Here is a 27,769-nt window from a genome sequence, read left to right on the forward strand (position 1 = left end):
TGCCCAAGATCCCTACTGACTTTATCCTTGAAAATCTTATCATATGGAAATATTTTCTCATTAGATGTATTGTCAACTCACAGCCCACCAGGAGAAACTATTGTTGGCATTTACATAATTGATATCCTATGATCAAGAGTTAATCTTGAGTTAAATAGGGGACAGGGGCAGAATATTCATACCTTGATATCTTTAAATGTGTTAGTTGTATATCCATTTTGTCAATCACTGGAGGATTAGAAGACTCTTCTCCAGGAACCAGGCTAAATTCATTCTCAACTCTGATTAAGCCAAGATCTGCTACCAATACATTCTGAGAGATGGATGACTGAGGAATTACTATAACTGGAGCTTTGAGATTGATGTCCATTGAAAGTCGGAAGCTCTTTTTAGCAAAATCCTTCACACTCAAAGCAGCCATTTCAGCAGCTTGAACTGTGGCAGCACTCAGGGCATCTTTTGCAGTTTGGAAGTGATTTAGGAAGTTCTGTGAAAAGGTATAATTATGCAGCACAATAGCTAGTTTATAATGCTAACAGCAACCGAATAAACCAAGACAAGAATAGACACATCAACTCAGGATGTGGACAGCACAACCAATAGGGTGTTGCAAACAGAACTGTGGTGAAAATTGTTGAAAGTAATAACCTGTTCCCTATTTTCTTTTTTATGGCCAATGTGACTTGAATCAAAACAGCAAGTCTGAATTCAGACTCCAGATCTTGTCACAGTCATGACATCATCATCATCACTATGATCCAATGGAAAAAGCAGGACTGGGAACAATCATAATGCTGGGATACAAAAGAATGGTGCAAATTCTGCACACCTGGAAGTTCGTTTCGGAAGTGTCTTTAAAAAATACTTTAAAATTAAAATGCAATAATGAAAAATAAGTTCATCTCTTACCAGTAGTGACATGAAGAATTTATGCAGATAAACGATTTGAATGCAGCCCACTTTCAGTGACATTTTACCATCTACCTTGGACATATCTGTATAGGCTTCTTCTTCTGTAGCATCTGGATAAAGTGACATTGCAAACCGAAAGACTTCATCTCCCACTATTGAGACAGTCTGCAAAGATAATATTCATTCAGCACAATCACATTCTTGTAGATTTCTATAGGAACATTTTACACCTTTCTCAGTGTTTATTTTTCAAGAATTTTTTTTCATCCAATTAGCACAACAGCTACATTTTTAAAAAACATGCATTTATCCCCTATGGAGTTTCAAGCAACATTATGAAAGATAAATAGCAAGTCCCTAAATCCGTGGCTATAATAAGGACTCTGTCTGATCAAGCCAAATTTATTAATATACCTCTTTTCTCTGCACTTGCTGCATTCAAACTGTGTTCACAACAGATACAATAATAATCACTACATTATTCATAATGTACACCACATATGGATTTTTGAATGAAAGCAATCATAGGCATATTACAACTATTTGAGACCATTTATACCTTTTGTTTAGCCAGAGAAAGAATCAAGCACCATTTTTAAAAATTAGCATACAGTAGAGGACATATTCCTAGTTTAAGCAAGGTATGTCATGCTAAAAGAAGTTTTGTCACTAAAGTTCACATTTTAAAGCAAACTGTGCTGCTCTTCAGTTTGTCAGAGATGGGAGAAAACTCCCATCATCTTCTGTTTCTTCCACGCTCAATGCTTTGTTTCCTCACCACCCACCCAGCAAAAGAAGTATTCCAAACTGCCTCAAAATGCATACCCTTTTGACTTTTTCGGCCCTCATTTCATTTACCAGCACAGTTTCTAAAACTGGCAGGCATAAGGCAAGACCAAGTCTGAAAATCTGTTCCTACCAATTTTCTTGAACCTTCCTGTGAAGCACACATGGCTCCCAGCTTAACAACCTCACTTCTCATATTCACCTTTTTATGAACTGTATTAGGATCAACATTTGTTATTATGAAGTCACGAAGCCTGGCAAACATTTCTGTCTGTTTCGTCATTGTAAAAACGGAGGCCTCCATACCTGGCAGGGGGGAAAAACCAAAGGAAAATGTTCAGCTTTCAATTCAAAACAGTAGTGTGATAAAAGAGGATTTCTTAGAGAGTGGTTAGTTATTCATATCAGTATTATGGAATAACTAAATCCTATGGCAGTGATATAGCGCTGTGGATCTGCTCTGAGGCTGGATAGGAAGATGATGGAGGCCACTCTGCACTTGCTACAGAGGACCATGATCTAAATACATCAAAGAAAGAGAGTCCAGAGCTTGCTTCCATGCTATGGACACAAGAACATAGGAAGAGCTCTGATGGACCTGGCCAATGGCCCATCTTGTTCTCACAGTGGCCAATCAGATGCCTGTGGGAAACCTTCCAATAGGACCTGAGCACAACAGCACTCCTGCCCCTTCCCTTTGGCTTCCAGCAACTGGTATTCAGAAGCATATATACATTGAACTCAACAAGTAAAAAAAAACCTATTAAGCAAACTGTTAGTTGCCCCACATTTAATTAAGGATATATTTCTATGATTCACACACATCTTCATATGCTCAAAATGGATATTTTACAAAAAAAAATTAATAAAATGTCTATGCAATTTCAAATTACAGAAATTCATTTACCTTGTATTCGGATATCAGCAATGTCACCTTTCTGATCACAGACTAAAATGTTGAAGGCACTCAATTTGGCAATGAGCTTCAGGTCAAACCCACCATCGTGGGTCACAAGAGCAGAAACTGCACCACAGAAAGACACATTAAACAACTACTATTAAACAATAGTTTTCCAGTTCAATTGTTAATGGGAAACTGGTTTTAAGGAATGCCTCCCTGTATATGAACTGACCTGGACTGTGCAATAATCATCTGAGGCCCTTCTTCATGCATCCCCTACATGAGAGGTCTGGAGGGTGGGAATACAAGAATGGGCCTTTTCTGCAGTGGCTCCTCATTTGTGAAATGCTCTCCCTATGGAGCATAGGTAGGCAAACTAAGGCCCGGGGGCCGGATCCGGCCCAATTGCCTTCTAAATCCGGGCCACAGACGGTCCGGGAATCAGGATGTTTTTACATGAGTAGAATGTGTGCTTTTATTTAAAACGCATCTCTGGGTTATTTGTGGGGCATAGGAATTCATTCTTTTTTTCTCTCCCCAAAATACAGTCCGGCCCCCCCCCACGCGGTCTGAGGGACACTGGACCAGCCCCCTGCCAAACGTTTGCTCCCCCCCCCCAGGCTATGGAGGCTTGACTGGCACCATCATTATTTATCTTCAGGCAACAGGCAACTTTTCTCTATCTCCGGGCCTTTGGCCTTTAACTATCTGTGTCCTTTTCGAAGTGGGTGGGGTGTTTTTAATGCACTTCCTTTCCCCTTTGGTTGTAATGCATCAATATGGGGTGTTGGGTTAGCTGGAAAGATCGGGATAGAAGTACCAAAGGTAAGTGTAAACTTTAAAGGTAAGTGTAAGGTGTAAATTGAGGAAGGTAACAACAAGTACACAGGTTGCTTCTTTAAGGTGTTAGTTATGCATGAACTAACTGAACCAGAGTTGACTAAAGCATTATTGTTGGCACTACACATCAGCTGTACACCATGATAATCACAATTATAACAAATAAAGGCTTGACATATCTCGCTTTGCATGTCGTGAGTCTATCTCATATATTAGTTTCGCCTTTTAAGTTGAATTACTGAAATAAATGAAGTTTTCCATGATATTCTAATTTTTCGAGTTTCACCTGTAGTAACAAACAAAAACAATGAACTCCTCCATACACACTTTAAAAGGCCATAGATTGTTTAATTAACGAAAGGTCTGGAAGAAGGAGGAGGAGGAGTTTGGATTTGATATCCCGCCTTTCACTCCCCTTCAGGAGTCTTAAAGCGGCTAACGTTCTCCTTTCCCTTCCTCCCCCACAAGAAACACTCTGTGAGGTGAGTGGGGCTGAGAGACTTCAAAGAAGTGTGACTAGCCCAAGGTCACCCAGCAGCTGGGGAATGTTTGTGCCTGGCACTTAAAGATATGTAATGAAGGTGCCATATGAGCCTCCCTGGCATAAAAGTAGCCAAGGGGAACAGCTGTAGAGGAAGAGTTCTGCCTGCTGTTCCCCTCTCCCTACAATCTCTCTCACACTTAATATTTCTTCTTCATGCAATGCCATGGCTTGCTCTTTTGGTCTCCTTCATAGCATTAATGTCCATTTTTACTCTTCTTTTGTCCCCTCCTCATATTATGTCTTATACTAAATCAAATAAAGCACTCGGTAAAATGTAAAGGTAAAGGGACCCCTGACCATTAGGTCCAGTCGTGGCCGACTCTGGGCTTGCAGCGCTCATCTCGCTTTATTGGCCGAGGGAGCCGGCGTACAGCTTCCAGGTCATGTGGTCAGCATGACTAAGCCGTTTCTGGCGAACCAGAGCAGCACACGGAAACGCCGTTTACCTTCCCACCAGAGTGGTACCAAGAGTGGGACCAAGCAATGGGAGCTCACCCCATCACGGGGATTCGAACCGCCAACCTCCTGATCGGCAAGTCCTAGGCTCTGTGGTTTAACCCTCAGCGCCACCCGCATAAAATGTAAAGTAGTATGTAAATTAACACACCACTACCATCCTTGGTTATAATGAAGGATATAGTGATATTCTACATCACAATACCTGGTTTTGCAAGAACAGTTTTGGGCTCCTCTGAAAGCAGCTTTCGATCAGTTTTCTTATCAGCAGGTGTAAGTTCACTTGTGGCATATGTGAAAAAATTCATGATTGACAGCAAGGCTTCGGTGTGTAGCAACATGTCCAATGAAGAAAAGGAGACCTAAGAAAGAGAAGGTATGTCACAGAGGATCACTGGCATCTTGCCTAAGAGCAAGGCCTTGGATATCTGATTGTTTTTTTTAAAAAACTGCCCTTTAGCTTATGTATAATCAATTGAACTCATGCCATTTTAATTTTAAGAACATAAAAACAGCCTTGCCAGAGCAGACCAAAAGCCCCCCTAGCCCAGCACCCTGTTTTCTCAGTTGTCAAACATTTGCCCACGGGAAGCCCACAAGTGAGATATGAGTCCAAGCAAGTGGTATTCAGAGGCATAGGACCTCCAACGCTAGAGGTAACAGACCCTCCGTGTCTTGATAGCCTTATCCCCTTGTGAATCTGTCCATTCCCCTTTTAAGGCTTTCCAAGTTGGCAGCCATCACTACATCATGCGGTAGCAAGATCATATTGTTTAAGTCACATTGTATATTGCCCTAGGATAAACATTATAAACTGTGGTATATGGATATCATAAATAAAATTTAACTTCATTTGCATTCATTTCTCACACAAGCTTGTGAAGAGCATGTCGATCCAATAAACTTGATCCCCAAACCCTCTGACTAAGTTAACAATTGTTACCAAAAAAATACACCAAACACACCATACTATATAGCAGTTGACTTGCCAAGACATTTCAGTACTTACATTTAGTGCTTGCTTTGTACTTTTGTAAATTGTTTCAAAATGTGCTCCATCTGCATCAGCCTAAGAAAAGAATTGAAGCTTCAGATCATTATATAAAGGGAAGCAACATCCAGAGGGTTCCTCTGACCTAACATCTGCATGTGCCTGCCCTAAAGCAGCCCCACCCTGTCCCAAAGTGTCACTCAGATGACTGAGCTGTGTTTCACAACTTCCTAGACCACAGGGCAAGAAGGGTTGAGGAAGAAAGAGTTTCTTTCATCTCAGATGAGGGCAATTAATTGCCTTCAGGGAAAATCAGATCCTTGCATATTTATTCAATCTTCATCACCTAAAGTCATTTCCCAGTTTCTGCCATCTCTCAATCTCCCCTACCCCTCACCTGTCACTCATACAAAAATTACACCTTGCTGAATGAGACCAGAATAGCACTGACCAACCAGATGATCAGCTAAGGGACTTAGCCTTAATACAATGCTCAATTAAGGTAACCATAACATTTAATTCCCAGTTATTTCACTTTGCTGTTCCACATCACTGAGCATAAAAAGTCCTAATTTCGTTTCTTCAACACTGACTCATAAGATCCCACAATGATCTTTAGTTAAAAACAAACAAACCTTTATATATTTCATTTTTAAAAGATGCTCGCCAGATTCATCTGAAGAACTAATGATGTTCAGAGGATCTCCTTTGGAATCTGTGGGTAAAGTAAGAAGCACGTTTACAGAGCTCTGATTCATATAGTATTCATTTTGCACAGTAAAGTAATCAATGCAGTAAATGTGTTAATGTTTCAATGATACAATGTTTTTTGAAGAAATGGTGTATAGCAGCAGAGGGGAACCCCTGGCCTATGGGCCTAATTAGGTCCACCAGGCAGTTCTGGCGAAGCCAAGCCCACCCGCCCTACAATGGACATCATTTCTGACAACAGTGGTAGGGCAAGCAAATATTAGGCTGGGCCAAAAAGGGGTGTGTGCCTGCAAAGCCCCAACAATCAGCTGAATGTCAGGGCTTGCATAGCACCATGAATGGCTCTTTGCAAGCCCCTCTGATGCCTCGACTATCTGAACATTGGGGCTTGAAGTTTGCATGCCCTGACAATCAGCTGGTCATGAATGTAGGTGATAGGCAAGTGGGTGGACCTGTGAGTGGCCCTGCCCACCTGTCAAACTTGGCTCACAGGCGGTGGGTGAGATAGGGATCTGGTCTGCCAGCTGGAATTTAAGCAACTCGGAACAAGACAAAGGACGAGTAAAGAGGTTTATTAAGTGATATGAGCTACTCTTCTACAAACAAATGTAAAAGTGCTTGTTTCCAGCATTAGAGATTCGCTTCTTGGAAGAAATTATTTCAGCAACTATTGAATTTTCATCATAGCAACTCATTCCTTTTCCTCCTCCTTATAACCAGAAAGCTGCTTTGGAAAAGTGTGTGTGTGAGAGAGAGAGAGAGAGACTCCTCCTTAAATTATTTGTAGCAAGTACCAGGTTCAGCCCTTAAATTAAATATGTGACATTTAACAGGATACACTGCAAATGAGAGGGAAGACTGGCCACGTTAGGAAAATCTGAAGGGAAAAAAATTAAAATGTGAAAGTTCTGTGAGAAACCTCCACCCACCAACTACAATCTTACAAGTGTAAGAACTACACTATTTATACATTTCTATTTTTCATCACAGGTTTTCTCAAAAACCTATAAACACACATAAACACTCAATTACAATAAACAAAAAGTTGAGTAAAACTTATGGCACAGAGGCAGCCAATGAAGGTCCTGAGAAACTACCTTTAACATTCAAAAGCAGAGGGTTCCAACTCTACAGCTCTATGATTCTATGTAAATCATAGATGGACACAGAATCAGACATTAAAGAACACAAATTGAACATGTAGGAAAACAATCTGTAAATTTAATATTGCCACATGAAGAACTGTTTGCACCACCTGAATTACATTATTTTGTCAAATTCTAAGTTAACCTTGACTTACCAGTGAATTCAAGGCACTTCATGTGGATTTTTTTAAGATATGCTGTAGCAGTCATGGAATGTGTTTTAATTCTGCTTTCAGTTCCAAGCTGCAACACTGTTAATGTGTGCAAAGGGCAGCTTTTCTTGTCTATCTGTTTCATTAATGTTACTACAACCTAAAAGAAAAATACAGGACATTTCAAAAATTGCAACAGAATGCATTTGAAGACTCAAAAGTCAACCATATATAGTTGAAATCAACACCACTTACATGGTTTCTGCCAACACTAGTTTCCAACTCCCAAGTGAAAAGAGCAGATCATCATGAATACTGTTCAGCATTTACTATAGATACCTGCTAGTTACCCACGACTTTTGAACTCAGTGGGCTATGTTTCATTGAAACTATGATTTGAGAAGGAGCCTTGATCAAAACTTCTTTTGTTCTCAGTAGCCATAGGTTAATCAAACCAAGTTTCCCTGAGTTCAGACAAACAAGGAACTGTGGTTTCTTTAAAAGCAAAAACTTTAAAACTTTTCCTTGGAGAGGGGACATGATATTAGCATGAGAAGCCAAGACTCATCACAGCTCATTCATGCAATGGGAAGCTAGGCCTTAGTCTGTACCAGAAAATGAGAGAAGTGGCATATTTTACACTGCTAACAACACAGATTTATGGGCCTATCTTAGAGGCTTTCATGTGTCAAGTAATTGTCTCTAGCACAGATAAATAAAACAAACTTCAACATTTAGGCTTAAAGAGACAAACAAGCTGTCATACCTCTTTGATTTCAAAGTTTAGCAGCATATTGGTAATATCCTCCTGCAGGACTTCTTTTGATGTGCCCAGTAAGTTATCTTCTAACATAATTTCTTTCTCAGCTACCAGTGTTTTTGTCTTTTGTTTTCCATTTCCTGCTGATACGAAAGACAGGTTAGTTCCACTTGTAAAACAGCATTTTTATGGTTATTCCTCCCAAAAAAGGAACAATGGTTCTCACCTGGAGACTGTTTCTCAGAGATATTGAACACGTGGCATTGTGAGTTTTGCTGCCCTCTTATGCTTCAAGACGGGAAACCAGGAAAGGTCTTTGCCCGCTATGCCATGCGTTCATCACCTCTGAAGAAACAGAACCCTATACTAATTCCAAAAGCCACACTGGCTGGCATGGATTGATCCAGACAAAATTCACAAAAGGAGAACAAAGGGGGATGGGAGACCAAAACAAGCAACCTAAAAGACCAAACTATTTACAAAGTTTTAAAAAATAAACAGCTAAGATAGGAAAAGGCCACTCACTGTTCAATATAATCCATTTGAATATAGTTTTCTTAAGGGACTTCAACTACTTTCTGCATTAATTTTCACGTATGCTTTGATTACACAGCTCCCAAAAATAATAACTAAGCAGGAAGCAGTTTTCACCATCTGCTATACAGTGGTGCCTCGCAAGACGAAAAGAATCCGTTCCGCGAGTCTCTTCGTCTTGCGGTTTTTTCGTCTTGCGAAGCAAGCCCATTAGCGGCTTAGTGCTATTAGCGGCTTAGCGGGCTTAGCAGATCAGCTGATAAGCGGCTTAGCGGATCAGCTGTTAAGCGGCTTAGCGGCTTAGGATCAGCTGATAAGCGGCTTAGCGGCTTGGGAAAAAGGGGGGAGGGGGGGAACCCGCAGGAACTCGCAAGACATTTTCGTCTTGCGAAGCAAGCCCATAGGAAATTCGTTTTGCGAAGCACCTCCAAAACGGAAAACCCTTTCGTCTAGCGGGTTTTCCGTCTTGTGAGGCATTCGTCTTGCGGGGCACCACTGTAGTTACCAAGGGAAAGGAAAAACCAAAAATTCCTGCTCAATAGCTTAAGCAGTCCTTATTTCTCGTTTATTTTTTTGGCACTGCATAAATTAATCAGACTCAAGCCCACACCTAAGAAGAAAATTACTTCCAGTCCTCTTTTCATGATATTTTATTCAAGAGAGAAGAATATGTCTGGTGAACCTGAGAAATGCTTCTTCTCCTATGATCCTAACTTTTAAAACTAATCCAAGCCTCAGCAATATGAAGCATTCCAAATGAAAATCTACTAAGGAAAGGGAAAACACATACACATTTTACAATGAAGACTGACTTACCTTCAGTTTTTGCTAGTGGCTTTGTGGTTTGATCTGCTTCAGCAAGGTTCTCTGTCACTACTTTAAGCAGAACATTCAAATCCTCTTGACTTAGAATGATCTAAACAGTGGCATATAAAGTCAAATTATCTGTCTCTGAATTTGAGAACTTCTATCAAATGTTCAACTGCTGGTAAATGCCAGGGATTTTTCTTATATTGACCAATTACAGGCAGATACTTGCTGCCTATTGCCCATCATATTGTGGGTAATAGGAAGCAAGTATCTGACAAGCCAAAGAGACCTGCAGTATTGGATTCATTCTTGCATCCACAGCAGTTTAATCACGGGGTTCCAATTCCTCAGTACAACCTGCTTTCCAGCAATGCTTCAAAGCAAAAGTCACCAGAGATATAATGCTTTCTTTCTTGCCCCCACTCTAATCATAACCTAATTAGTTACATTTTTTGAGTGGCTAACTAAAAACTTCTACTTATGATCTCTATATAAAAGTTTTCTTATGCTCTTGCTATTGTCTGTTGTATAATAAAATAATTATCCATTTAAAAAGTCCCTTTATGATCAATTTAATATTTTCCGGCTCTCCAGTTCTTTCTCCACACAACTCTCTCTTCAACTAGAGTTGAAACTCTGGAGGCAGCACAGAATAGTGGCTGCTGCTGTACTACCATGCATGTCAGCTGCTAAGCAGGGAGGCTAAGCAACTCTCTCCTGCCATTCCCTGGTTTGACTCTATTTATTTATTTATTTATTTACCCATTCATTCATTCATTTCCTAGCAGTGAGCATATACACAGCTTCACATAGTTGAAGTTTTGCCACATTTTAAATGTTTTGGCATGTTTCTCTGCAGCATTGCATTAGTCTTAACATTTTCTGAAGATATCTGTCATAATAAAAAGAACTATGCAAGCATACCTTTGAAAACAAAAATTAACTTACATTCATTGCATCTAGATGCCCTTTGATTTCCACCATTGGTATTTTGTGATACCATTCTCCAGCCAGGTTGCGATTCACAGAAAGGTTCAGATTAATAGGATGTAGAATTTGGATGTCAGTTTGAGAGAAACCTGGTTGCAGGATTGTCCTAAGTAACAACAAACAACATGACTGTTTTGGAATAACATGACGGACCAGCCCCAAACAGCATTCTGACTATCCTGATTCAACAGCACATGGATAAGAAAAGTTTAATTCACCTTGACAACTTAAGTTGTGTCAATAATACATCCATTTTATCCATGACTGGGGGGAGTGAACAGTCCTCAGCCAGCACCAAACTGAATTTGTTTTGTATCTTGATCAATCCCAGGTCTATCACAATAGCATTAGATGAAACTGAAGACTGAGGGATGAGTATAACTGGAGCCTTTAGATTAATATCCATGGAAAGACGAAAGCTCCTCTGAGCCAAACCCCTCACACTTGTGGCAGCCTTCTCTGCAGCCTGCACCGTAGCAGCACTCAAGGCTTCTTTGGCAATTTGGAAGTTGTTCAGAAAATTCTGCAAGAGGAAAAAAGCAGTGATGATTTCTTCAGTGGCACTTTCATTTTATTGAATATCCCTTGTATTAATACATCATAAACTTTCCCCTATAACAGTTGCAGCTGTTCAGGAAAGATTTCAGATTCTCAGACCCAGATCTTTACTTAACATGTAGGTCCATCCTTCTTCATGAAAGATGGCATAGTGATGACTTTAGCAAGACAAGTTCATGACAAAGCAGGAGCAGTAACTGATGGCAAAGCAACTAATTAATCCAAATCAAAGTCTGACTTCCTTTCGTGCCCAGCAAGAGGCAACTAGTCTGGTAAAATGGAACTAAGAGCTTCAAATCTGTAAGAAGTTTATATAATTTCATACGGAACTTTTGCTTCTCTAGGAGACTGAATCAGGCTGAATCCAATGAATATGAGAGCCTATTTTATTTGGAAGAGGAAAGAAAACCTAAATAAATTCCCAAAAGTATATTTCCAAAACACTCTCATACAATTACCAAACTGTATCATCTTGCATGGTAATGCAAAGGCTTCCTATTAATTCTATACGTGGCATTATAATGCAAATTCACTTGATTGTTGGGTCTTACCAGGAGTGACATGAGGAATTTATGTAGGTATATAATCTGAATGCAGCCCACTTTGAGAGACATTATCCCATCCACTTTGGACATATCTCTGTAGGCTTCTCCCTCAGTAGCTTCTGGATACAATGCCAAATTGAAACTGAAGACTTCATCACCAACTATAGAAACAGCCTAAAACGGGAAGGGGGGGCAGAAAGTACATATAGTTTTCAGTTTCTAGATCAGTGTACACACACACAGGTATTTAAGCAGTTCAAATTATCTTAGGTGCATGTGAGTTTTATCTCCATTTCTAGGAATGAAGTTCTGAAGATTAGCATTATCTCAATGAGTAGATTTATCAGCTCAGATTGGATTTACAGGTCAGTCTATTCAGTCCATTTCAGAGACAGAATTCCCTGTATGTGATTGTCTCATAAAATATTTTCAAAGCAAGGAAGCTTTTTAGCTAACCCAAGGAAAATGTCCTATCCCACCAGCCACTGTTATTATTTATTGTTAGGTGGTTATTTATTCATTCCCCATCTCTTGCACTAGACGGTGGTTATTCCTGTCTTCCCAAAATAAAAAGTAAATATTTGAGATGCTTCAGGACATAGAAAACATCCATGATGCCTCTTGCCTTATCAATCCTACAAAGACAATTTGTAAAACTGGCTTCCATAAGAAGAAGAAAATCTTGCTTCAGTCTCCCCCTGCCCAACAGCTTTCAGTCACAATGCAGGGTATGGAATGCTTCCTCCTCTGCAGCCAGCCTCACAAACCACATTTGCATTCATCACGTGAGCCACTAAGAAGTCAAAAGAAGTGCTCAGTTCCTTCCTAACAGCTCCCATGGGTGGAGACCGATTCCTAACCAAGTAGCCATTTATTCTGCATACCTGTCCACTGGAACCTAAGCATTTTTTTTCTATCCAGTTTTGCAGCTTGTAATTCAGCTCACTGAATCTTTTTTAAAAATAATAATAATAATAGTCCTAGTGAAACACCATTATATGAATTATTTAACAACATTCAATTTTAGTATATTATACCTTTTTATGAATTGTCCTTGAATCAACATCAGTAACAATTATATCTTTCAGCCGTGCAAAGAGAATGGTTTGACTGGACTGAAGAAACAAAGATGAATCAAGACCTGAGAGAGAAGAATTGGTACATGCAATTTCAAACCTTTCAAAATTATCTTTCTTGCCAACTTCTTAAAGTTGTGCATTTATTTATTACACATTGTGAACCTTGACGATACAGTGAACCAAAAATATGAACATAAGAAATCAGCCATGAATCCTCAAAGAAATTAAATCAAGGTCTTCAGCTATATTACAAGTTTTGGATACAAGTTTTGGAAACAAGTTCTTAAAAGGTCCCCCCCACACACACCCCTTACCTTGAATTTTGATTTCAGCAATATTGTTCTTTGCATCACAAATGTTTAAACAGAAGGCATCCAACTTTGCAAACACTTTGAAATCAAACACATCCTTTTCTTTGTGTGGTTTTGTCACTGTGAGGAAGAGATTTTTTGCTGAGATGTGAGCCAATTCATGGAATATTTTCAGATAAGCTACACTGAAATGAGAAATTCACCATACCTTTCTTCAAATTAGCCTCTTTGTTCTGTTTGCCTTCCTGTATCTGCAATGACCCTGTACTCTGACCCCTTGACGGGACAACAGCCATGAGGTAATTGAGAGACGAGAGAAGGGCCTGCGTGTGTAGCAGCAGGTTTAATGATGAGAAGGACACCTAGTTGGGGAGGGAGAAGAGTCACAGATAGTGGGAGTTCCTTATTCACATAGTATGTGTTTACTATAATAGATTACATTCTGTCACTTGGGGAAAAATACAGAAGCCTTATATGAATGAAGAAGTCATTCTTTCCGCAGGGCCTGTAAGACAGAGTTGTTCCGCCTGGCCTTTGGCTTGGAGCCAATTTGATTCCCTCCCCCTCTTTCTTTTTTCTTTTCCTTTCTCCTCCTGCGATGAGGCTACATTTTAATATTTTAACGTTTCAATATTTTAATGTTGTATTTTAATTTTGTTTTTAAGCTGTATTCATTCAATTTGTTTTTATTATTGCTTGTTAGCCGCCCTGAGCCCGGCCTTGGCTGGGGTATAAATAATTTATTATTATTATTATTATTATTATTATTATTATTATTATTATTATTATTATTATTATTATTTTTAGGGTGTTCTTTCCATTTAACTAGCTGGAAATATTTGGGGAAAATGCAAGCCAAACAGTAACTGCAGTACCATGAAGCACACCTTGCTTAGCGATGGGCATAAGAAAAAGAAAAGAAAGCCCTTTGGCCTTCAGTCTCATTACTTGGGCACAATGTTTTGGAAAGACACACCACACGTGGCCACAGGAGACAAGGGCAGCCTCTCTTCAGATGCAGACATATTATGTGGGGCATGAACAACCATGGGTCCCATCATAATTTCAAAGTTAGCTCTTGGCAGACAGCTCATCTTAGCAAGCTAATGAAACTGCAACAGGATTTATTTTTTAAAAAAATATCCTAAAGCTAGGAGGAAGCAACCCAGAGGGAGAATGAGACAAAAGTGACAATATTACAAGTTTAAGAAATGCAACAATCGAACTCCTATCCATACCATTTCCCTCACACACACCTGCCCCCGCTACCTGCAAAGTGATAAGCTACAGAGCAACCTGAAGAATCATGATTCAGGCCAGTACTAGATTTTGTCCTAGATGTTGCTTACCCGAACTGTTTGTTCAGTGTTATCAAAAACTGTCTGAAATCCTGGACCATTTTGATCGGCCTAAAGGAAATATCAAACGTGATAGTTAAGAGACTAAACTAAACACCATCCACATACACGCAGGTTCCAATTTTATATTTACTCAGCTTTAAAAAAAATAGTTATTAAAAAAACCCCAAACCCTTACCTTGATGTATTCTACTTTCAGGAGATCTAACCCGGGTTTATCTGAAGAGCTAATTAAATGAAGTTGCTTTTCTTTACCTGCAAATACAACATAGAACTTTATTTAAGAGTTTTTCACAAAAATTGGCATCAGCTTTAAAATCTACAACAGGTATCGGGCACAGCATTTTCTAGAACTATGGTCCAAACACCTTTAAATAGGAGTCACAAAAAGACAAAAGTCACTTCCAAAGAAATTCAAATTGCAAGTAGAAAGTACAATTGGTACTTACTTGGAGTGTAGATTTATGAGGGTGTCATGCAGGAATAACCCACCCCAGTGCCTGCATGACACCAGGAATAAATTGCTAATCAGCCAAAGGACTGGTTATGGAGAAATGTTTTCGCCTGGCACCTAAAGATATGTAAGATAAGGTGCTAGGCAAGCCTCCCTGGGGAGAGCATTCCACAAGCAGGAGCCACAAAAAGGTTCATTCTCATGCTGCCACCTTCCATACCTCTTGTGCATGAGGCACGCAAAGAGCCTCAGATGATGATTACAGGGTCCAGGTCGGTTCATATGGTGTGTGGGGGGGAGGCTGTGGTCCTAGAGGTATCGTGGTCCTGAGCCATTTAAGGCTTTCTAGGTCAAAACCAGCACTTTGAATTGGGCCTGGTAACTAATTAGTAGCCACTGCAGTCAGGCCAGGATTGGTGCAGTATGCTCAAACTGGCTTGCCCCAGAGAGCTACCTAGCCACCAAAGTTTCCGAACCATCTTCAGAGGCAGCCCTATGTATAACGTGTTGTAGTAGACAACAGACCTTAGGCTATTCCTGTCCAGATAAGGGTGCAGCTGGGCCACCAACCAATAGCTGATGGAAGGCACTCTGCACCACCAAGGCCACCAGAGCCTCAAGCAAAAGCAAGGGATCCAAAAGTACCCCCAGTTTATGTACATGCTGGACTGAGCTTCTTTTGTTGTCTCTCTTTCAGTCCATTACCGAGGCAAGACAACGGTCCAGCACATCCACTGCCAAACTTGCAGATGTAAAGCAGTAGAGCTCTCATTGGCATACTGCTGACAACATACTCTGAAGCTCTGGATAATCTCACTCAGTGGTTTCATGTATATGTTAGGTAGGGAACTGCACACTGAAGATTCTACAGGGCTGAAGGACGCTCCTCAAGTAACACCCTCTAGAAACGTCCATTCAAGTAGGGCCAGAACCACTGTAAAAGGAGTGCCACCCACCGCCAACCATAGGCGCCGACTCCATGGGGCCTGAGGGGGCCCGAGCCCCCTCAAAAATTCGTTTGGAGGGCTCTGCCCCCCCCCAATAATTTAAGATAATTATTAGGCACCTTGCCAAAAACCGTGCAGGGGACTCCGGCGCGCGCCTCCCAAAGTGACCGGGAGCTCCTGAGAAGGGGCGGGCAGGTCGGTCAGTCAGAGGAAGACCCCCAGCGGCGGGACTTTAGAAAGGAATGGAGCCGCGGGGCCGAGGAACGGCGTATTCGTCGCCGGCGAAGGACCGGGGTGAGGGGAGAATGGAGGGGACGGGAGTTCCCGCCGCCGGAGCGGGGCTTTTTTTCTGGGTTCGGCTAAGGTGACGTGGTAGGAGGGGGTGGCCGCCTCCCGGCGCGAAGCCTGGGGAGGGCAGGCCGGTTCTTGCATGCAAAAGCACCACTGCCATCCTGCCGCCAGTATGGACCCCGGTATGGCCCCCCCCAATATTTTTTATAAGTCGGCGCCCCTGCCGCCAACTCAGACAGCTGCTCCAGAAGGAAACTATAGCTCATTGTATCAAGAGCTACTTGAGAGGCTGAGGTGAATTAAAAGGGGCATATTTCCCTTGTCTCTCTCCTGACAGGGCGGCCAAAGCAGTTTCTGTGCCAACACCACTGCTTAAGCCCTGACTAAAATGGATCTGGAAAATCAGTTTATTCTAAAAAGTGCCTGGATCTGGTCTGCAACTACCTGCTCAAGAACCTTGTCTTAGAAGGGGTGCAATAGGAGCCACCCCTTTTCTCCCTGACTCCTCTCATCCCAGGCACATCTTACATCCCTTAAATTAAAAAATAACGAAAACCACAAATTTTTAAAAACCACAAGTTAAAAAGCAGCCAAAAACAATTTAAAACATTATAAGCAATTAGGACAATAATAGCAATAAATCAGTACGTTCTATCACACAAGTACACACGTCCTTATTTAATCTATTAAGCTACCTTGAATTTCATGATAATCCAGGCTAATTTTCCTCAAATAAGATACAGCTCTCAAGTGATAAGTTTTGTCAGTTGCTTCCATTCCAAGCTGCTTCACATTAAATACAAGGATTGTTTCTTCTCTCTGTAGTTGCTTAGTGAGCTCCAAAACCACCTAAGTAAAGCATCAGGATAAGTATTATATAACTTCTTTCAAACCCAGTGTTGTCCCTTCCTACATTTCTTCCATACCATACAAGAGGAGAAAACAACTACTTACAATGACAAGTGACTGGTGCCATCCTAGAAGAGGATATATATGACAGTAGGAAGAATGCCTTTTCTAACATTGTCCATGTAAACACCTCATTTTAAAAAAAGTAAATTCGGGGGGGATGTTTTTATTCATCTGCCAAGTTGATATAATAAATTCACCAAGGCTAGAATCCTGACCCTACTTTACCTGTGAGCAAGTCCCACTGAATTCAATAGGACTCAGAGGAGAAATGCTCAGTATTATGCTGAGTCATAGGAACACAGGAAGCTGCCTTATACCAATTCAGATCACTAGTCGATCTTGATCAGTATTGTCTACACTGACTGGCAGCAGCTCTCCAAGGCTTCAGGCAAGGGTTTCTCTCAACCCTCCCTGGAGATGCTGGGGATTGAATTTAGGACCTTCCACATGCAAGACAGAGCAATGGCCCTTCATCTTTAACTGAGTGGCAATTACAGTGTTGAAAGGCATCTTTGATACTAGTCCAACAGATTAGGTCATCACAGCACAGGAGTGGGGAGGAAACAACTTTCTACCTGCTTCCCAGTTTAACTTTTTCAGTTGAAAAGGAACACTAAGGAGAGTTATGCCCTGCAGGGGAGCATCCAGCTGATGTAGTAATTCTGCTTTAACTGATCAGGCTGTGTACCACTGCCAACTCTCCACCAATATCAGATGAAGTCAGGTTGGTTACAGCAGAATGCCCATGCTCCATTTCAACAAGAGATGTCAATGCCAACTGCAGCAGCCCATTTGTTTTGAAAATATATTACAGTGGTGCCCCGCAAGACGAATGCCTCGCAAGACGGAAAACTCGCTAGATGAAAGAGTTTTCCATTTTGGAGGTGCTTCGCAAAACGAATCTCCTATGGGCTTGCTTCGCAAGACGAGAATGTCTTGCGAGTTCCTGCGGGGTTTTTTTCCCTCCCCCCCCTTTTTCTAAGCCGCTAAGCCGCTTATCAGCTGATCCAATAAGCCGATAAGCCGCTAAAAGCCGCTAATACGTCAATGGGCTTGCTTCGCAAGATGAAAAAACCGCTAGACGAAGAGAATCACAGAACGGATTCTTTTCGTCTTGCGAGGCACCACTGTATTCAACTTTTATCATTTGAATTAGTCTTCGGGGCGGGGGGAGAAACACTTGCCTCCCTAATTTCAAACTTCAGTTGAAGATTTGTGAGCTCTTCCTGAACAGTCACAAGCTCAGTCTTTAGTTCCTTTCTCTTGGGGAAAGTTCTTTCTCCAGATATAGTAGAGTCATCGGCATCAAAATACTCATCATCAGATTCTAAGGAACAAATGATATTTTTTTAAAAAAAAGTTATCTGAGTAGAAATAGACTACATAAAAACATTGCCCCAATGGTGGACTGATCAGCCTCAAATATGTCAGTAAACAGAAACAACCTGATCACTTCTTTTATTTTTGTTACCAAGAGCTCTCTGCTTCTAACCTGTTTCATATTTTTAAGGATGTTAACTAAAAGTCCTAATACATTATCCAAGTCAAAAGAATCACCTTTTAATTATTCTGAGTATGCTCAAATTCAAAGCATGGCTCACCAAGGCTTCCCTATCATTCTACTACATTGATAAATGTATCTTTTTTTTTATAATTTTTATTAGAGTTTCAAAAAAAGAAAATATCATATACAGGAAAAAAAGAGAAAATAACAATAAAAGTAAAACCATATGTACAACAAATCATTTTCCTTTTGGACTTCCATCAGCGTTGCTGACATCGTTCATAGTTAAGCTTTTAATACACATTCCATCTTTTTTGTTCCTATTGCCAGTTATTCCATCCTTCCTCATAATCTCTACTAAACAATATTTATTTATATTTTACAAAGCCTCTTTAAATCCCACTAGCGTTATTTTTGCCCCATAATTATTTTCCAAATAACACACAAATTTCTCCCAGTCCTTTATAAATTTCTGGTCCTTAGTATATCTGATTTTCCCTGTCAATTTATCCAATTCAGCATATTCTGTCAGTTTTGTTCTCCACTCTTCCACCGTTGGAACTCCTTCCTGCTTCCACTTCTGGGCTAACACAATTCTGGCAGCTGTCACCGCGTACTGGAAAAGTCTACAGTCCTTTCTTTTGACATCCTTCCCTACGATACCTAATAGAAATGCTTCTGGTTTTTTCACGAAAGTATATTTTAGCATCTTTTTCATCTCGTTATATATCTCTTCCCAAAAGCTTTTAACTTTCTTACACTCCCACCACTGATGGAAGAAAGTCCCTTCTTTATGTCTACATTTCCAGCACTTGTTGTCCACCTTATAGATCTTTGCCAATTTGGCAGGTGACAGGTACCATCTGTAGAGCATTTTCATCATGTTTTCCCTCAGTGAAATGCAAGCCGTAAATTTAATGTTCTCTTTCCACAACCTTTCCCAATCCTCTAGTTGAATATTATAGCCTAGGTCCCTTGCCCATTGTACCATCACCGCTTTCACTTCCTCATCCTTCATATGCCACTCCAGTAGTATTTTATACATTTTTGACAGGATTTTATGTTCGTTATCTATTATCTCTTTTTGGTAAGTTGACTCTTTTTCTACGTAATTTCTTTCCTTCAACTCCTTTTTAAACATTTCGTTTATCTGAAAGTAATGCAGCCAATCGTGTGTTAACTCCTTAACTTGATCATAGGGTTTTAATTTCCACTTCCCTCCTTCCTTGGTAACCATTTCTCCATAGTTTCCCCATTTCCCTCTCATATTAACTTTTTTTACAGACATCATTTCTAACGGGGATAACCAGTGCGGGATTTTTGGTTCCAATATGTTTTTGTATCTGTTCCATACCTCTATTAGAGCACCTCTAAAAATATGATTCGTAAATCCTTTATCTGCCTTCTTTTTGTCACTCCACAAATACATATGCCACCCGGCTTTGTTGTTGAACCCTTCAAGATCTAATAATTCCTTATTCTCCAACTTTACCCATTCTTTAATCCAGCACAGACATGCTGCCTCATAGTAAAGTTTCATGTCTGGTAGGGCGAAGCCACCTCTTTCTTTTGTGTCTGTTAGTAATTTAAATTTAATCCTGGGCTTCTTCCCTTCCCATACATATCTTGAAATCGCCTTTTGCCACTCTTTAAATATTTTTATGTCTTTAATTATGGGTATAGTTTGGAATAGGAATAGCAACTTAGGAAGAACCATCATTTTTACCATCGATATTCTTCCCCAGAATGATAATTTCATTCTGGCCCAACTCTCTAAATCTCTTCTTATGCCTTTCCATACTGGGATATAGTTAAGTTGATATAAATCTATGTTCCTATCGGAAAGCCATATTCCTAAGTATTTAATCTTTTTCACGACCTCAATTTCCGTTCTTTGTTGTAATAATTTGATCTTATCGCCATCCATATTTTTTACTATCATTTTAGTCTTTTTCTTATTCAGCCTAAATCCTGCCATTTTTCCGAATTGTTCCATCTCCTCTAATATCTCTTTTATACTTTCTATGGGTTCTTCCACCGTCAAAACCACGTCATCCGCGAAGGCCTTGATTTTGTATTCATTTACTCCTAATGTCACCCCTTTAATTTGGCTATTTTGTCTAATTGCATTTAGAAGGACTTCCAAAACTACAATGAATAGTAGAGGCGAAAGTGGGCAGCCCTGCCTTGTACCTTTACATATCTTTATTTCTTCTGTGATAGAGTTGTTTACTATCAATCTTGCTTTCTGGTCCGTATATATTGCTTCAATGCCGTTAAAAAAGTCTTGACCCACCTCCATAAGCTCCAAGTTCTTCAACATAAATTCCCAAACCACATTATCGAAGGCTTTCTCCGCATCTACGAATATTAGGCTTGCTGGTTTATCGCATCTATCAGATAGATATTCAATAACGTTCACTATGCTTCTTATATTATTTCTTATTTGTCTACCGGGTAGAAAGCCTTCTTGATCTTTATGTATAATCTTTACTAGTATCTTTTTTAATCTCTTAGCTAGAATTCCTGCGAAAATCTTATAGTCTATATTTAATAACGAGATGGGTCTATAGTTCTTGACTTGTGTGGGGTCCGAATCTTGTTTTGGTATTATTGTAATAAATGCGTCTTTCCATGTTCCAGGGATATCTTTTTCTTTTAAGATGTTGTTCATTACTTTAATCAACGGAACCATTAATATGTCTTTCATTTCTTTGTAGTAGCTGCAAGTGAATCCATCCGGTCCTGGTGCTTTCCCTCTTTTTAACTCTTTTATAACTTCTTCTACCTCTTCCTTGCATATTGGTGCATTCAGCTGTTCTTTTTGATCTACCGGGATCTTCCATACCATTTTTTCTTTCAAGTATCTTTCTATTTTTCTTTTGTTATTTCTATCTTTATTTCTGTATAGTTGCTTATAAAAATCCGTAAACGCTCTCCTAATTTCCTTCGGTTCTGATGTTTCTTCTCCATTCAACTCAATTTTATGAATTGTGTTTTGTTCTTTTTTTTTCTTAACCTGCCAGGCGAGCCATTTTCCTGATTTATTGGCGAACTCGAAGTTTATCTGTCTTAATCTTTTCACGTTCCATTCAACCTCTTTATTAACTAACATTGCAAATTGGGTTTGGAGAATCTTTATTTCCTGTTTTATCTTCACGTTGTTGGGTTTTTTAATCAACTTTTGTTCATTGTTCATAATCTGTCTCAGAATCTCTTTTGTCGCTCTTTCTTTGTTGTTCCTTTTCCATACATTCTGTTGGATGCAGAGGCCCCTCATCACTGCCTTACTCGCGTCCCACACCACACTCGTTTTTGTCCCTTTATCCATATTATTCATGAAGAATTCAATTAGATTTCTTTGTACTTTTTCAACAAACTTTTGGTCATTCCATAAATTGTCGTTTAGTCTCCACCTAAAAGATCGTTCTTCCAAACTTTTTAACTCCATTACTATTGGATTGTGATCGGAGATCACCCTCGCTTGTATTTCAATTCTTTGTATTCTTGGGGTTAACTCGTTCGAGACCCATATTTGATCTATTCTTGAGAAAGATTGATTTGGTTCTGAGTGATGGGTAAACTGCTTCTCCAATGGGTGTCTGAGCCTCCACATATCTACCAGGTTACAGTTCTTCGTCATCGTAAAGAAAGTTTTGGGTAGTTTCCCTTCTTTATTCATCGTTTTTCTTAATCTATCCATTTCTATTGAAGTCACACCGTTCATATCTCCCATTAGTATAATTTTTTGGTCCATATACTCAAATAACTTCTCTTCGAGCGATCTAAAAAATTCTGTCTTGTTCCCATTTGGTGCGTAGATCCCAACAATTATTAGTTTTTCCCCTTGCCAATTAATTTGGACCGCAATGATTCTCCCTTCTTCATCTTTAAATAATTGGTGTGATTCGATTTTATTTTGCATATATAGAACAACGCCTCTTTTTTTCTCTTTATCCGAGGATATAAATTCGTTCCCTAATCTTTTATTGATCAGAATTTTCCTATGCTTTCTTGCCACGTGCGTTTCTTGCAAGCATATGATGTCCAACTTTTTCTTTTTCAAGATATGTTCAATTCCGTTCCGTTTCTTCTTATCGTTCATTCCATTGATGTTCCAGTTCCATAGTTTTAGCGTCATTCTTTTAGCTGTTTGGATTTGAGTTTACTTTAAAATTTTTCTGTCCTTTCTCCTTCTTCCTCTTCCTCCTCTTCTTCTGATTCTCTCCCGGTCAATTCTTCTTCTCCTTCTGATGTAGAGTCTTCCTTCCTTCTTGCTCCTCCTTCTGCTCCTTTTACCTCTTCTTCTCCTTGTTGTAGTTCTTTATATCTTCTTGTAAATTTTCCTATTTCCTCCGGACTTACTAGTCTTCTTTTTACACCTTTATAGAAGAACGAAATTCCTTCAGGGAATTCCCATCTAAAGTCGATCTTGTTTTTCTTAAGTAATTGCACCAGCGGTTTGTAAGCTTCTCTTCGTTTCAACAGTCTTATTGGTATGTCTTTGAATAAAATTATGTAATTCCCGTCTATGTATAATCTTCTCTCTCTATTCCTTTGGAGTACCAAATTTCTCATTTCTCTATCTTTAAAGATTATTAAACAATCACCCGGGAATTTCTTTAACTTATTTATTTTGATTTTCATTCTAAATGCATTTTGTATTCTCTTTGCAACTTCTTCCTCCGGTAAGTCCATCCACTGCGCAATTTCCTTTGTCAATCTTTCTTTTATATTTTCGTTTTGTATTTCCGGTATGTGTCTCAATCTTAAATTCACTTCTCTCTGTTTTAGTTCATTCATTGCAATAGAGTCTTTCATTTCTTCCTGTGTTTTAATTAAGTCTGCAATCTCATTTTTCATCTTCTCTTCTTCCCGTTTCAACTCTTTCATTTCCTGCTTTGATTTCTTAAATCCTTCATCCACTCTCTTTGAAACCTCTTTGATCTGTCCCTTCAGTTCACTAACTGTCTCCTCAATCTTTTTGTCCATCTTCCCGATTTTATTATCTACCTGTTCTAATTTCGTCTCTAAATTTTTCTCGCTTTGTTTTATTTCTGCAAACATCTTCAATATTTCTGTTCTAAATTCTGTTTCTTGCTTTGAGGGTCTCCTTTCTATTGGAGTCCCCCCCTCGCCTCCTTTTTTTTGTGTATGTGACATTTTCTTAGGTATTGAGATATCAGGTATTCACACCACTTGCTTACTATACCGTTGCCACCCAATTCTAATTAATTATTAATGAAATACCAACCAGAAGCCAACAGTATAACAGATTCAGCCTAAAGAAGAAGAAGAAAAATCAATATAACAGATACAATTTCTGCTTCTTTAACTTATCACACCCGGAAACTTTCCATTAAGTATTTCTACCCCCCCCCCCGGGGAAGGGGAGAAAGAGCAAAAAAGAAGTTAAAAAAAAAGTTTTTAATTTATCGCCTCTGTCTGTATCTTTCTGTTTTCTTCTTGCCCCTAGTTGGGCTAATCCATCCGTGGCATTGGTTGATCAGTACACTGATTTGTCAGACCCAAGTCTAATTTCTAAAGTCAGGTAAGATTCAGGTGTAGTTCAGTTATAATCCAGAGGAGGGCGTCGAAGTAGAGAAAGAAGTCAAACCAGGTTCTAATTTATAAGCTCCAAAATCTAGTCAATATACTTTATACTGAGCAGTTCATAAAGTGTGAGCTGTTAGGAGAAGGAGTTTCTCTAAAGCAGTTTCTAATCAGCTGGGTTCACAAACTTTATACGGTTTCCATTAGAGGTTTCAGCATTGGAGTGTAGTAATTATTTCAAGCCACAAGATGGGGCCAGAGAGCCAAGTTTAGAGGGAAAGTTTTAAATGGTTATTTCCCCTATTCTTCCAGCTCTGCCCCTTAATTTTGATAGTCTTATTCAAAGGGGAGAAGTGAACCCTCAAAAGACGGCCAAAAGAAACATCTAGGTACTCTTATCTTCTCAGCCACACTGTCTTTTAAGTCTCTTAGTCTAGCGTCAGAGTCGGAGATTCTTCTTAGCCCCGGGTTAATATGGCGCCGGAGCTTCCTCCTTGTGAAATAGTTAATTGCAGATACAGCAACAGGTGGTCCCTCTATATTCAATTTACAGTAACTCAGTGTTCACTGAGATTTCTGTTCTGTCCCAAAGTTTCGCTACTCCCCTTCTCATTCCTTTAGAAGGAAACTTAATGTCAAAAGTTACAGGGGAGGCGGCAACTGTAACCGCTAGCGGCAACTTACTTTCGCTTTCAGCTCTGCTGGTAACGCTGCGTCTTTCTTTTGTGATGCCAGACAACCGCTGAGCTCGGATTCTTCTCTTTGTTTTCGGAGACTTCCTTGCTGTTTTAAAACCTCAGGTCTTACAAACTTATTGTTGGAATCCGAATTTCTTTGTGTTGAGAGCAGAGCGCTATTCCCTGCAGGCTCGGGGCTTCGCTATTTGGCCGCTGCAATGGCTGCCCGATTGCCCGCTGCGCGTTCCGTCACACTCTTCACCTAGGGCTACCTGGCGACCGAACGATCAGCTTTTGGCTCCGCCGGGAACTTGGACCTCCAGACCCCCTCCGGAAGGTCAACGGGGGGTTTTCCGCCCTCAAACCCCCTTTTTTCGGCCAAAAATAGCTAGGGCTTTCTCTCCCGAAAAAACCCTCGCCTGCCTCGGGTCCGCGCTCTACCGGAAGATAAATGTATCTTTCATTTACGTATTGTAAACCTGACTCCACAAGTTATGGCATTCATGGAAAAACTGCCATTATCACTTAACCTGTTAAACTGTTAGCATCTCATCATGATTTAAATCATCATGAATCACCCCGTCAGTAACAGCATGAGAGAGCCAAATTAAGAGGCAATAAGATCACTACATGTTGGTGATCTAGTCAGCTACAATCAGCATCATATTTCATTTTTTACCTGATCCTACTCCTTCCAGCAATAGGGACGTGCCAAGAAAATCTTTTTGTCTATCAGCAATAGCAGGAATGGTGGATACCTAAGAAGATTGCAAGATACAGAGAATGAGCTGTGGTTCTAATTTCATTGTTTGCATTTTTCTAAAATGCTCTCATTTTAGAAAACACAACATTGCACCTCTCTCTATTCTGAATAAGTTTTTACTTGTCTTCATATCAATCACATTTTCAATCTGTAGCATGTGTTTTTGATCTCTCCCCATATGATGAATATTGTGTATTTACTTTTGCACTCGAAGCTGAAACAGCTGGCTTCTGTGGGAGCGTAATGCTATCAATGAGTTCAAAGACACGTTTGATCTTCTGATCAGAAATCCTCAAGTGAAGCAGGGGAAGCTCTCCTGATACTTTGAACCTAAGGATATTTTTAAAAGGACGGCATTAAAAGTGTTTGATGTTACATACAAGGCATGTAACAAAACTAGACTACCAACAATCAATTTTATTAACCAACTGATACAAAAGTGAAATCTACAGAGGAAAAAGAAAGTACTGAAACACCAAACAAGTGAATTTCAGAATTGCTTACTACAGTTCATTTTTACAAGAAACACATGAAATCCATAATTACAACCAATTAAATTGTGATACATTACTTAGCCATTCTGGCATCCTTCTCCACCATTGATTTGGCAAGCTGTATGTGTATGTCCATGGGATGCAATATGTGCAGAGGTGAGGGATGTTCAAATCGAGCCTTTTTCCAATCTTCTCCTGAAGAACAATTAATAATTTGCATGTCTTAGTAACTGTATCATGAGAGAAAATATACAGTTCTAATTCGAAAGTTATGTTCTTAAATATGTAAATCCAGAAATAACCATGGTAGAAAGAAGCACTAGTCTTGAGCAACTGATCAACTGCAGAAAACCCAATACACTAGATGCACTATCTATGAAAAGTTCAACAATTCTACCATAACCATCTTGTTACCTCCTTAAAGAGTATTTGCTAATCTTTAAGGGGCTACAATACTTTGTTTCTACTGCAACTGACTAACATGGCTACTTCTCTAAAACTGTAACATCACAGTTGCTATTAAGAAGCACCAAACTCAAGTTAAATCTGGGATGCATAACTGAAGCTAATGACATTCTGCTGACGTCAAGATTACTATCATTCAGCATCAGGTGAAGATGCTTATTTTCTCAGAACTTTAAAATGTATTGTTATTTTAGTGATGCTTTAACCTATTCTATTCTTATTTATGCATGCATTATACACACACACACACTTTTTAAATAAAATCTCTATTTAACATGGCACTTCTACCTTCCCACCTAGACTCCCTTATGCCCAACAACAGGGATGGGGACAGGTTACTCTCACCCAGTCTTGGACTTCTGTGCAAATTCTGACTGAACTGAAATGTCTCAGCACTAAATCAACACAGTACGAAATGGGATCTGGAGGTACAGAGCAACAGGCAGAAAATGGATACCACAATACAAATTATCAGATATCCCCCATGGTGGGATTGGGACAGAACTGTGCTTTACAGAGTTTAAAATCCCCAGAGCCCCACACCTACTTCTTACTTCAGAAAGGATATGACAAGTCCTTTACTCCTAAGCATGTTTGGTTGCTCTATTCATCCCTGGAGTTTCAAGTATGGTAGCTAATGACTTCCAAGCACCTGCTTTCTTCCCCATTCTACAGGCTTCCTCACACACACCTACTTCCCAGATCTCCCTGAATGTTTTCTTTCCCCTTCTGGCTTGCCACTGCATATTTATACCCAGGTACCTCAAAGCACAGGTTGTTCCCTTGCCTGTGAATGAGGCTCTGTGGTTCCTGCTTCTCTGCCAATCTCTGTTCACCTGCTCTGTCAGACACACTTTATACAGCCACAATGGAGGCTGCAAAGCTACCACTGCAATACATCCAGCCCAGCCGTGTTTACTTCTGGCCAGGCCAGTTGCAAGGTTCTGCAGAAACAGGCACCAGTTGCCACCTCTTCCTCCTAACACCAGTATACAAATTATTTTGTCTTGGGATTTGATTCTCAAAGCATCGCTTTCAGCTCCAAACACCAGCCAGTAATCAAGACTCTGTTTACATTAACTTTTATTTCCTTACAGACTGAATACCTGATAAGCCAAACAGCAGTTGCACATTCTTGATTTCTACATCAAACTTGTCATATGCTTTATCCATGATCTCTTCCAGTGATGTACTTGAGGTATGGTGGTTGCCTTGATTGATGCTGTTCAACTATTGAATAATCACTTTTCATTATTGTTTAGAACATATTAGACACCTCATTTTCACAGATTCATCTTTTATAGCAGCAAGATTAATCAGCAGACT

At 39.8% G+C, this 27,769-nt stretch overlaps 1 protein-coding gene across 5 annotated transcripts in view; it reads right to left on the reverse strand.

The window, feature by feature from the left end:
- The window catches only part of VPS13C (vacuolar protein sorting 13 homolog C), a 127,410-nt gene that overhangs the window by 55,740 nt on the left and 43,901 nt on the right, over positions 1 to 27,769 (reverse strand). For 4 of the 5 annotated variants that reach the window (XM_082197992.1, XM_082197991.1, XM_082197989.1 and 1 more), the window contains 24 exons: positions 27,550 to 27,673; positions 26,056 to 26,173; positions 25,685 to 25,814; positions 25,401 to 25,479; positions 18,172 to 18,314; positions 16,771 to 16,924; positions 14,562 to 14,638; positions 14,375 to 14,434; positions 13,234 to 13,387; positions 13,029 to 13,145; positions 12,673 to 12,776; positions 11,642 to 11,809; positions 10,751 to 11,055; positions 10,491 to 10,638; positions 9,549 to 9,648; positions 8,205 to 8,341; positions 7,442 to 7,598; positions 6,066 to 6,145; positions 5,449 to 5,508; positions 4,645 to 4,801; positions 2,606 to 2,722; positions 1,901 to 2,004; positions 910 to 1,077; positions 183 to 487 (listed from right to left, as the gene is read on the reverse strand). In XM_082197992.1, the coding sequence (XP_082054118.1) occupies positions 183 to 487; positions 910 to 1,077; positions 1,901 to 2,004; positions 2,606 to 2,722; positions 4,645 to 4,801; positions 5,449 to 5,508; positions 6,066 to 6,145; positions 7,442 to 7,598; positions 8,205 to 8,341; positions 9,549 to 9,648; positions 10,491 to 10,638; positions 10,751 to 11,055; positions 11,642 to 11,809; positions 12,673 to 12,776; positions 13,029 to 13,145; positions 13,234 to 13,387; positions 14,375 to 14,434; positions 14,562 to 14,638; positions 16,771 to 16,924; positions 18,172 to 18,314; positions 25,401 to 25,479; positions 25,685 to 25,814; positions 26,056 to 26,173; positions 27,550 to 27,673 (3,266 nt within the window). The remainder of the gene's footprint in view (positions 1 to 182; positions 488 to 909; positions 1,078 to 1,900; positions 2,005 to 2,605; positions 2,723 to 4,644; positions 4,802 to 5,448; positions 5,509 to 6,065; positions 6,146 to 7,441; positions 7,599 to 8,204; positions 8,342 to 9,548; positions 9,649 to 10,490; positions 10,639 to 10,750; positions 11,056 to 11,641; positions 11,810 to 12,672; positions 12,777 to 13,028; positions 13,146 to 13,233; positions 13,388 to 14,374; positions 14,435 to 14,561; positions 14,639 to 16,770; positions 16,925 to 18,171; positions 18,315 to 25,400; positions 25,480 to 25,684; positions 25,815 to 26,055; positions 26,174 to 27,549; positions 27,674 to 27,769) is intronic. The other variant, XM_082197990.1, reaches the window with a different exon arrangement.

This window comes from Podarcis vaucheri (assembly GCF_965113315.1).
Source record: "Podarcis vaucheri genome assembly, chromosome: 14".
In the NCBI taxonomy this organism is placed as follows: Eukaryota; Metazoa; Chordata; class Lepidosauria; order Squamata; family Lacertidae; genus Podarcis; species Podarcis vaucheri.